The sequence below is a fragment of the Ciconia boyciana genome, chromosome 1 (assembly GCF_034638445.1).
Source record: "Ciconia boyciana chromosome 1, ASM3463844v1, whole genome shotgun sequence".
In the NCBI taxonomy this organism is placed as follows: domain Eukaryota; kingdom Metazoa; phylum Chordata; class Aves; order Ciconiiformes; family Ciconiidae; genus Ciconia; species Ciconia boyciana.
This window is the reverse complement of record NC_132934.1, coordinates 139,800,222-139,812,715: the sequence shown is the minus strand read 5'-3', so window position 1 is coordinate 139,812,715 and position 12,494 is coordinate 139,800,222. Positions and strand designations below refer to the sequence as shown.

At 36.6% G+C, this 12,494-nt stretch overlaps 1 protein-coding gene across 1 annotated transcript in view; it reads right to left on the bottom strand.

Annotated features, from left to right (window-relative positions):
• Positions 1-2,383: 2,383 nt before the first annotated feature.
• ANOS1 (anosmin 1) overlaps positions 2,384-12,494 on the bottom strand; it is a 148,168-nt gene continuing 138,057 nt past the window's right edge. The window contains exons 12-14 of the mRNA XM_072849517.1: positions 11,659-11,879; positions 8,740-8,881; positions 2,384-8,042 (exon numbers count right to left, since the gene is read on the bottom strand). Of these exons, the coding sequence (XP_072705618.1) occupies positions 7,984-8,042; positions 8,740-8,881; positions 11,659-11,879 (422 nt within the window). The 3' untranslated portion in view covers positions 2,384-7,983. The remainder of the gene's footprint in view (positions 8,043-8,739; positions 8,882-11,658; positions 11,880-12,494) is intronic.

Sequence of the window (12,494 nt, the reverse complement as noted above, 5' to 3'; positions counted from 1 at the left end):
AGTGTTAGGTAAATATTTTTTAGTGAAATTTAATGAAATAAAAGGATTAATTTATTGTTAATGGTTGCACATATTTTATAAAGTTACAGAAGTTACAAAATCACCTACAAAATAAATGTGGGATCATCTTAGGATTTTATTAAAGTATTGGGCATTCTCTATTAGTGATTGGAAAAAAAACATAAAAAGATAATTCAAGCTGTGTCAGCTTTGTGCCTTTTGATATTATTCACTCACAGAAGTTTATTTTGTTCCTGCTACATCTGTCTCCAACTTCTGGTATTCATCCACATCTCCTGTTTTGCAGATGAACTGGGATCTGTTTTGCTCGGTCTAAGTGATGTATGTAGCTAACCTGAACATAATTTGTTTTCTTAACAGCATTTATCAAGCTGCAAATATGAGTGATATCTATCAGTTTAATATGCTTCTGTGTGCTTGCTACAATTTCCTGTGGCTAGCATGGCTGTTGTCTAAAAAGACAGTAAGGTTTCTATTCTCCAAAACTGTATTATGTACCTCATAACTTAAATGAGATACAGCTGCAGATATACTTTATACCTAAAAACTAATATTACTTCATTGACAAGGAGCCCTTTATTGAAATCAGCTCTAAATACATGAATGTATATATTATCTTAATGGCTTTATTTTTTATTGGAAAGGTATCATAAACCTAAATCTTTTTAGCAATGAGCAGTGAAGAGAAACTTGTTTTGAGTGTGCCATGTATGACTAAGATTAATAGATGAGACGAGTTCTCACACTGAAAATACAACAAAAGTAATGAACGGTGATGATAAAACAAAACAAACAAAATTGAAGTTCAGGCAAAAAGATGAGACAAATTAATACAATCTTCAGAAAAATGTAAAAATCCAGGGTTCATTCACTAGTGCATCATCACAGTGTTAAGCTACTGTATAACTCTGGTAACTCAGCCAATTAAATGAGATCCTTTGTGATAAGAGGTATATCACTCAAAGCAAGAAAAATGCATATGGATCTTCTTTGTCTTCAGTATGATTCCATAAACGCCAAGCAAAAAGAGCAGCTGTCCCTAAGTGCTCTGAGAGAACCATTAGCATCCACCAGCTTATTTTTTCTTGTACATTCCTGTTTTATGAGTTACGGTCTAATTGATTTTCGCTTGCAGGTACGTTCACTGAAAGTCTGAAATATTTATATTTCAAGCAAGTATTGCAGCACATCTCAGAAAATAAATTTAAAAGATTATTTTGAATGTTTGCAGATAACTACTAATACTGGAAATTGGATGTCTGCAAATAAACAAATACATCAGATGATTAGCTTCTTTTTGTGCCACCTATGGTCTTCTGTCCCCAATCTGCCTGCTCTTCCTTTCACTTAGAAATGACAGGGTGGAAATTACAGCCTATCACTCTGCATCTACTAATAACTATGCAGTCTGAACCACTTAAATCAGGCAACATTTTCTAAATAAAATTATAAAAATATGAAAAATATGTTGGCTAATCAGTACTAATCAGCAAACCCAGAGTTACTTTTAAAGATTGACAATTTTGAACCTATTGCACATATATATTACTGGACTGCTTGTGAAAAAGACAAGGAAGCTCTATTTGGTGTACAAATATATTTGCACACAAATATAAAGGGATATTTGTGTGTAGCATATGTGCCTAACTCTCTTGAAAAATGACAACCTGCTATTTCCAAAGTTGATATTCCTTTGAGAAGAAACAGACCTCCTGAATGTAGCTTATTACTAAGTAACATGAATAAATCACCATCACAGGTGAGGAACTGGGTACAGCAAGCATTCATAAATTCTTTAGTTTCTGTGCCACATGGCACTCTCAGTAAATGTTTATAGCAAGGCATGTATTAAATATTAATCTATGCTCCTGCCAGCACCTTGAGTAGAAGCAGGACGGCTATTAAGCACAATCCGAAGGGGGACAGAGCAATTTGCTTCTGCTGAACCGCACCCCCTTCAAATCTGCAGGAGTCTTGCACATTGGCTCTATTTCAAAGCTTACATTCTCAGTGTTCTCCCAGTGACTTCTTTACCCTTACAGGTGCTGCATTGCCACCCACGGGCTAACAGCCAGTGTTTTGGCTCAAGGCCTTCCTCAAGGAGGCTGGCATATATCCAGACGATGACAATGCAACACCTGTAATAAGAAAACAGAATTATAGAGGGGTTTTTTTGTACTGTGAAGAGCTTTCCTTGTATTAAATTTCTTATGATATGGAATCTTTTGAGTGCATTCTGGTTTTAGATGCGCAAAAGCCAAGTTGCACAGAAGCACAAGCCACAAAACCCAAAATCGAAATGATCAATACTCTTCAATATATAGCAAATTTTCTTTATTTCATATGATTCACATCATTCAGTCATTGTCTCTTTTAATCCAATGTTGAATAAAACATTTATTTGAAGTTATGGAAGGAAAAATGAATGGATATTTTGCATTACAGTGTATAGAACACTTCAACTATTTATAATGACAACTTACCTATCCACGGTGATATATCATTCTTGTCTGAGTTTACTGAACCATAATGGCAAATGTCATTGAAATAGTCCAACTTGCAGAGAAATTTAACTATATGGGTTTTTCTAAACATTATCCAGATATCTAAAAGGAAAACAAAACCCAAAAATTTAAGCAGTTATTCTAATGAAAAAACAATACCAGGAAATTTTGGAGTTTATGTTCAAGTTAACAAAATCTAATTAGTAAAAAAGCTTATTAGGTAAGTCAAGAGTAAGTCAAAGATGCATCCCCGAACTAAAAATATTGCATGTGAGAATGCATAATGCATAATGATAGCACATCTATGACAATTTGAAACAATTTGAAACAGTTAAATGTTTGTACTAAGACAGATATTTATATTTATTAAAAACATAGAATTTAAGTCATGGGATACCGCACTTTAAAATAGAAAATACTCCAAATCTGGTGTATATATAGATTTCACCATGATTTTCAATCATGAAAATCTTGACTTGCAGGATCAGGCCACTGACACAGATCCAGCAACATTTTAATTATTTTAAGTTAGTATTACAGAGGGTGAACAAATCTTCACCGTGAACTATTACATGAAAACAGAGAAAGGGATGGCAAATTCTTGAGTCTAAATTTTTATTTCAAGGATTGCTTTTCAATGTAAAAGACTCAAATGATATCTAAATTTATTTTCAGATTATTTTGATCACTTTCCAAAGAAAACAAATTGCTGTAGTAAACGGAGGATAAAATGGTATGACTTTACACACAATGAAAGGTAGATGTAGTAAAGGTACTTGATGTGACACTGATTTTTCCTAGATGATTTCGTGTCTTCAACTTAAGAAAAACAAAAATATAAATTCTGTATGGAGGAGATAATGTAGCAAGATTTCAATGTAGGATAGTTTATTACCTAAACAGTATGTACAAATTCTAAACATGGAAATAATGAGTAAAAGCAATCAGACTCTATTTACATTTACATTTTTTTACAAATTATTTTTTACAAGAAGTGTATTTTTTTTTCTCTAAATAACAGGACAGACACATAAGACCAATCTTTTTGTATTGCATACATAAATAAATACCGACTTTAAATGAGTGTTATAGGAACATAATTTCTACAGCCAGTTTAGGTAACAGAGAAGCAGTTCTGTTACCTCTACTACAACATAATTAAGTAAAAAGGAAAAATTTTACATATAGAGCTCTGTTAATTACTTTGTAAATTGTACCTTACTAGTATATTCAGTAGAGGTAATACAGTCGTTACATTTCATGCCCACAACTGAACAATTAGTTTTGGCATGCAAAACCATATATAATCATCAACATCTGCAGGTATTAATTTACATTTTTTAAATAAAGGGTTTTCTTAATTATTTAAAACTACATGCAACAGCTTCTTAGCATCATATTCCTGGTTACAATGCACAAGTTTGCATAACATTATTTTTAGTAACTGATGTTCACAGGTACTGATCAAAAGGGTAGGAATATACTTGGCACATAGTATAAGAAAATGAATTAATAAATAAGTCAATATCACAACTACATTTACATATACACAAGACAAAAATAAATTTTTTAATGGTGTTTTACAGAGAATTTAGAACTGTCTGGGCCCCATACTTTGTTCTATAAGGCCCTGATTTAAGACAGTATTCAAGCAAATTTTGACATCCATGCTTTATTCAAGACATCACTAAAGCTCATTCTTAACTGCAAAGGTTTACTTCCATCCCACTGACTTATTTTGTGCATATGGAAGTTTCCTCTTCTGCATACCTTCCTGAATCAGGGCCTGCCTATCTGAAACTCTCCCTGACCCCAGCTGGGAGCATGGAGATGAAAGTATTGTGGAATGACTTAGTATGTAGGTTTCTATACAGTTCTGCTAATACCAATGGTAAAATTCTCATTCACATTAGCAATGAGTAATTCTTTGATTTTGTGTGTGACCATGCCAAACATTAATGTCAATATTAGCATTGCCACACCACGTCCTCAGCTCTTTCTGAAACCACTAAGTTGAGAATGTTCGGCATTTCAAAGTCAGACCTCTTATTTATTGTCTATGTGCTATATTCTTAATGAATATTCAAGATGATACACATAGTACTACTTCACAAGCTCTGTCTTATTTGAATTTCTCCTGCTCTATAAACAACTCAAAAATGGTCAAAAAAGATATAACAAGAACAAAACATTCTCTTCTTAAACAAAAATCACCAATGAACAAAAAAAAATCCACTTCACAAAGCAGTTAGCAAAAATGGCGTAATCTTATAATTCTCCTTTAAGAAATAAAGATAAACAAAATGTATCCTGAAGTCAACTGACAAATCCATCAGAATCGTACACAGCAAATTATACATTAGTGTAAAGGTGCAGAGTATCTAAAAACATCCCAATATCTATATTAACTTTGTACTACACAACATCATTAGAGAAAATAAATCTTTAACTAGTGAATTAAGTAGTGAATTACAACTCTATTGCTGAATTAAATGTTTAATGTGACTTACTTAGGCTAGTAAATTAGGACAATACCCTGTACATTTCGGCAAACAAGGCTTTATGAATTAGGCACTAACAACTTCAAATCTGTACTGCTAAATTCAAAGAATAATCATGAAATCACTCATAGCTGGGAATTTAACATCTATGCATGAGCTCTGTTGACCTTGTATATTTCATTTTTTATTTGGAGGGTGACTTGAAAGGTGAGTTGATAAGCTGATTTGTAGGAGGAAAAAAATAATTTACATCTTAGTGAGCTCTATATGATACACTTGTTCAATACAATTCTACTTTATTGACTTTTTTTTTATTTCCAGAATCTACTTTAAAAGGGAAAACCCCTCCATGTTCTTCAAAAGTACATTGTTACTTTTAAAAGTTGAATGCTTCAAAGAGACTGGCATCAGCAAACAGTAACCATTTTGATTCATTTCAGAAGAATGAGGCTTCCCCTCAGGAACCAAGATTAATAGTATGATTGCTCAGGGCTGCTAACTTCCAGTTTATCTCCGAGCCAGATTTGGCATCATTGTAATAAAGACCGACATCCATGTTCTATGCTTTACCATGTCACTATGAAGGAAACATAATTTCATTAACATTAATCAAGTCACTACAGATTTGCTCCAGCATAACTAGAATAAACTGTGATTGAAAGGTTTGGACAGAAGTTTTCAGACAAGCCTGAGGTAATTACTTTCCTTGATCCCACGGACTCCTACTCTCAGCAAACACCACGGAGATCACTTCTAGCCTTACCGGTGTCCTGTGCAATCTACATGTCGAAGCAGTGCTGCACACCAGTCTGATTCAAATGGTGTTTTCTTTGTAAAGACTTGTACACATGAAACATTTCCATCCCGACAAAAGTCTCTGAGACTCTGTCCTTCTGCCAAAATTGAAAATAAACCTTTACACTATAGATTTTATGAAGAAGAGTTCATCTGTTTATTTGCTAATGTATTTTGGAAAAGGGGAGATGATAGAATGATAGAAGAATGAAATAAAAGCACCATAGCTTTTAATATTTTTAAAACTACTGTTAAAGGCCCAAACCATGTAGCAATAGAAATTTTCTGGAAAAGTTCTTGGTCACTGAGTGCATATCAAAAAAGACAACAAGCAAAGTAGAAAGGGAATGGCAAAAAAGAGCCCTTTAAAACCGAAGGTAGAAATGTAGGAAAACTGGAATGAGCAAGTGATGAGAAATTAATTCAGTTTCCTTTACCCCTATCAACCCACATGAAACAAAAAGCTATAAACTTCAGTACAGACAAACTGTATTTGAATATTTTGTGAATGCTCTACTATGATAAACATAAACTCTGATCCTCAGCTTCAGGTATATATTTCTTTTCTCCATATTTGCTTTCCACAAAAGAGTTTGTCATCAAGAGAAGGAAAATATATTCACCACTGATGTCTGAGCTCCTCTCACTGAATGTCTCAGGCAAATATGAAGTACAGGTGAGTCTGTAGCATCTGCTGGCAGAAAAAGTGGCCATGTTGTCAAGTTTGACTGCTAAGCGTTTGAGCTCCGTTAGCTTCATCATATGATGGTTCAGGGAGCAATGGAAACTGTGCCAAAGAATGCAGGAGCACTTTGAACATCTTGAACATGAGAAGCTGATTATGAGTATTTGTATGGATGTTTATTGGCAGATACTTTCCACCCTCTCGATAATAAATCCAAGCAGTTTCTGTTTACTACTGAAGGACGTCTCTCTGTGTGGCAAATTATTCTAGACAGTTTATATTGCACAATAAGGCAATATGAATTCCCTTATGGTTAAAAAGGGCACACTTCTGTCTAAATTTGAAAAATGCATTCAAATAAACTATAAGCCAATGTTTTCCAGATGCCAGTATATTGTCACATAATTCTTTCTGTAAGCAGAATAGCATGGAGCCAATACATCCATTCTTCTGTTCAAAAGATCCATGGGGAAAAGAGATACGTGCATCACAAGCCAAAGCCAAAAAGTAGCTCTACGTCTACTTGAATAATAAATGTGCCTCAGAATTTAAATTTCTAAAATGTTTGTGTTAACTATTTATATTTTTAACTAGAAAATTGGTGTTTCTTTTCAAGATATTATTATACCTTTAAATATTATATACCTAAAAATATAAGTGGGATTTTAAAAGTCATTCTTCCAGGCCCTATCAATTAATTGTATTAATTGCCATAGATTTTCAACAATTCTATTAATTGCCATTTGTTTCTTTACAATGGTACATCTACCCTGTATATTTTTTAGCTATTAACTACATTAATAGAAGATGTATGTGCTAAAACATTACCATTTCAGAACAGATGGCGGATACAAATGTATCATCATTCTCCTCTGTGGTGATACTGCCATTATTAAATATTGACTATTTTAGGGTTTCTGCTACTGATATTTATTTTACTTATGTCCTTATTTCAGACATATAGAGATCTACTTTAATAGCAAAATACACTAGGGCTTAAACTGGTAACACGCAGAGCTTTAAGTAAAATAGATCATTTAAACACGCTGTTGAGAACATAGCCTCCAGTGTTCAAAAGTATGTATACATCACAGGACAACCTTGCAAATATTAACTTTGAGGTCACTAAGAGCAAAAGCTGTATACACCGCACCGTTTCAATCTACTTTAAACATAGAAGTACAAAAACATTATAATGAACACACTTTTTATTTTCTCACAGGTGTTGAGTTGGATGCGATCTGCAGTTTGTTGAATAGTGGTGGTACTGAAATGATACTTGCTGTATGCGTCATCCTGGCCTTGGTGCAAATAAAATTCGTCATGGCTAAACTACAGAGAAGTAGATACAGATCGTACAGGATGGTAACTTCCACTGGAAAACTGGGTTCATTGCTCCTACAGATGTGCCTTTTCCTAGCCTCCATTTGGGAGCTCAGTTTTTCTCTCAGTTATTTGTATAATCATCTGAAACAGTCTAATATTTCTCTGGGGGTGGCTTGTAGTGATGTGGATGATGTTGCTTCAGATGAGGTCCTAAACAAAAGAATAGGAAAATATGCAGATATTAAACCCTGAATATGTAACACCATCGTTTATTTGTACTAAAAAGTCTTCCTGAGGCCTTCAGCTTGCAATCCTTCAGCTTGTAAGTGAACTGCCTGTGCCGACAACTATGTGCATGTTCAGTCCAGACAACTTTAGTGACTGTGAAAGGACAAAAGGATTCAAGCAGATGAATCTCGGACTGATTCATTATATTTTTTGTTGAGCTTCGCAACTTTGAGCTGTACTTTTCAGAAACTTATAAAATGCTGGCAATGGCCATTAAGAGGTCTGGACTGCTTTAGAAATATGATCAGGATCTAGCCATGCTGGACTGAATGCACCCAGAAAAATCTAATCTTGAAAGCTAAGCAGGCTCAGGCCTAGGTAGTACTTGGAGGACAGATCATCTTTGAATCCCAAGTGCTATAGGCATAAGCCAAAGAGCTGTGGTGGAATGAATGGCAAATGTCAGACCACAGAAACTGACTGAGAGAAAGACTGTATTTTCTTCCATCATTGCTGATGGACATTTATGGGGGAAAAACCCCCAGTATTTTCACTCATCTTAAATTCATGGAATGCTATTGGCACCAATAAAGACTCTAAGGCTCAAGCTAACTGTTTACATGTGGAGAACTGAAGATCTGTAACATGTAACCACATGTCAAAATGGGGTACTACTTACTGTGGGGTGAAAATGGAGGAAGGTCAGGTGTTCGGAATGATTTTATTGTAGCTGGCCCTTCCCCACCAGTCGTCAGCACTTGAACTTCCAAGCGGTACAGCATCGATGGCCTCAAATTGGGCACGGTAAGTACATAATGATCCTAAAAATAAATAAATCATGTTAATTCTCAGAGCATCGAAAAATAAAACATAGTTGATCTACTCAAACAAAGCAGTGCTTTAAATAGTTTCTGTCACTCTCAGCATCCACAAATTATTTTCTTAGAATTCTGTAAAAAGGATTTAACATATGCATCACTTTGTTGAGAGGGTTTGTTTTGAATGTTTTGCTTGCCATTGCCTTTGAGCATACTTTTTTACCATAATGTTATGGTTTTGAGTGTAAGAGGTCCAAGTTGTTCCTTAGCATTCTTGAAAATGGATGATGTGCTCATCACTAAAAAAAAAATAAAATTATAACTTCCTAATCATTCTTTTTAACAAAGATGTTCGTTATATAAACTTGTTTTTATTTTGGATCTGTCTGTGAATTCCACTAATTGGTAAATTAATTCATGGCAATTCACAGGTCTGGCCCCCTGCTGCAGCTAGTGAAAATAAGTGTGGTTACACAGATTTCGGCATATTTTTCCCAATTATACCATGAGAATCTGCCCTTCTGTTCTTTATCCCATTTTTGGCACAATGGCATCAATTTTCACTGCTCCATACCTTGCGTGGTCACTCACACCTGTGCAAAATAATTTCAGAGTAACTTTATAAATGCTCCCAAATGGGAATACATCTGACTAAAGACTGAAGGGCATTAAGGAATCAAAAGTCCTGATTCACCTTATTCCAAGCTGAAAAGGACCCATCCCGGGAAGGGGACCGCGGGGCAGTGATGCCGGACAGTGCGGGCACAGTGTGCTCCTGCGACCAGCCAGGCTGGGCTGGCCAGGAATTTGCAGGGCAAGTACCTCTGGCTGGCACTGCACCCAGCACCATGAGGGGGAACCTAAGCAGGCTGTGGGAATCACTGATAATTTGCTGTTACTGCCAGAGCAGACAATAAAGGGGAAAGGAGAGAGAAAAGGTGGGGGAAACGTGTAGTTTTACTGCCAAATTAGCACGCATTCTGAGATGGGGCTGCTCTTAAGAGACCTTGCTGAAGCTGTTCCACCTCGTATAACATACTGAACGGGTAGGAGAGAGAGGATTGCATACATTGCACTCATACACTCACTCTGCCCATGCAGGTGCTCCTCCAGCAGTTGGGACCTGTGGGTTTCAGCCCCTGTTGTGTAAATGTTAAATTTTTATCAGTCAGAGGCTACAAACGAGAATGAGTGAATGATCCTCACTGTAAAATACCCTACATTCTGGTGGTTTCTGAGAGGTAGGAGATACTGTTTCAGCTCAGACCAGTTTTCTTAACCAGTTGCCATAAACAGAGAGATACATATAGTGATAGATAATTAAATAAAAGGAATCTCCAGGCTCTACACTAGTGAAAACAGAGGAAAACAAAAAAATTAAAGCATAACACAATGCAAAGGAGTGTTTTAAATAAAACTTTATATATATTTCAGAGCTAACCTGACCAAAAGCTTAAAAAAAGGAATAGAAATTCTGAATAAAACATATGCCTGCTCCCAAAAAAAAAGATTAAAACGGAAGTGAAAAGTAACATCTCATGGTCTGTAACTTTGCTTTTCATTGTGCTAACGTGGCTGTTTGCAGCCAAAGGTCTGTGACTGAGTAACCACTTCAGGTAATCTTGCAACGTGTCTTGCTGAAGAGACCAAGGCTGTATCTGCACCGTGCTTCTGCTCTGGAATGTGGGTCGAGCTTTGAGTGGATTGGTGCAGATCACACCAGTCTGTACTAAGCTGTCACAAAACAGCTCCGCACATTGCGTGGTAGCTTGCCCCATAGTTTTAGAGCATCCACGGTCAACTTTGTTGCTCTCCCCCAGAACAACAGGCTTTGAAACACGAGTGCCCTAGCCTTAGGGCAGTCTGCTAGGAATGAAGACAGAATGGTGAGAACCTTGCCTTGGATTTGTGGAAAACGCGTTGAATGTAAGATGTGTCCAACAAAACATTTTACGCATTCTTTGATGAAACAAATGTTGTGAAAAGATTTTCAGCCAGCTCTGCTCTAGACACAATTGCCTTGATCCAATTCCCTGAAGTGAATGGAAAGACTCCCAACGTTGTTAGCTGAATTTGGATCAAGGCCAGCTGTTTAAGCCCTTTTGTTGACTTTGGTGGATCTGGCAACAGAGTCGGAATGAAGTGCTCTTCACCTGCCTCTGCCAGAGGAGGAACTGAAATAGCAAAGGCCATCTTAAAGCCTTTGCTTTAAGGGGGGGAAATTCTTTCCCCTGCTTAAATAGGGGAAAGAATTCAAAGTGTTCATTCTCATACTTTCAATAAACAGTGAAATCTAGTTCTCCTTTAAATTATTTGTCTGTTGGACAATGGTGCATATTGGCAGAGGGGAAAGTGATCTTTATTTTTCTTAGAGCAATGAGTGACTCAAAGGAAGAGAAAATTCTCTTAAATCCATCGACTTGGACACCAAATAATTAGTAAAACTATAGTAACCGCCAAGTTGAACAGCCTGATCATCAAAAGAAAATAAAAACTATCTATTACCACACAGATGATCTTTTCCTCCCTTCAGGCATTTCTCAGACAATAGTTGCTAATTTGACAGTTGTGAAGTTGAAATGTTTGATGTGTCATCAAGAAGAGTAGCTGTGCTTTGTTTCACCAGCAAGGAGGAAAAATTAAGCTCTTCCTGCTCCAACTTGCCTGCAGAGCCACAGAATGCTATGTGTGACATCTGTATCACCACTAAACATTAAAAATAGGCCACATACCCACACACTTACGAAGCCGCTAGCAAACGAAGGTAACAAACAACTTACTGCTGGCAGTATCTGTGACTGTGAAATGATGCTGTTGGGTAAGCTGTTCTGTCGGCTTTCTGTGGTTACTTCTGCCCAAGTGACCTGAAACCCTGTCATGGGCTGGTGAAGGTCTGCCTTAGATATCTTCCAGGAAAAATGACCAGTGATGTTACCTTCCTGGACAATGAAAGACGCAGATAGATTCTCGGGTTTGGCCAACACTTTGGGTAGAACTGGCACTATAAATTTGGAAAGCAAAAAGATAAGCTAAACTTTGAGAGATAATGTTCAATAATGTTCATTTTGTTCCACAAATAAAGGTCAGACAGAGCTTTCTTTCTGGTGTTACCCAGGATCCTGCCAGCTTTCTGCCATTGCATTTTCAGCGTTAACCAAAGCCTATCTTTGATATACTCCGTTGGCATTTTGTGCCAAATTTAAACTTCAAATCAAATCCTGTCAGCTGCAGGTGACAGAAAGGAAAGCCTATGGCATGTAAAGGCGTAAGTGCCTCATTCACAGGCAACCATCCTGCTGCTCCTCTGTATTTCAGAATACATGAGCTCCAGTTTTCAATTTTGGAAACACAAGAAAACCCACAGGATAGCACAGAACCCCATGATGCAGGCAAAAAAGTAAAATTCTTCCTCTAAAACTGTAGTACAAGTTAATAGGGGCACTCTGATTAGGAGAAACATGTGCCTGAGTTGCAGTTGCTCAGGAATAATGTTGTAATGCTGGCAACTGTCAGGAGGGGTGGTCAGGAAATGGCAATGGTGGCCAGCAGAACGCTGAGGTGACCCACGAAGCATGGGAGTGCCCTTGGGGACAGTAGGGACTCAAAGTGAGAGGGC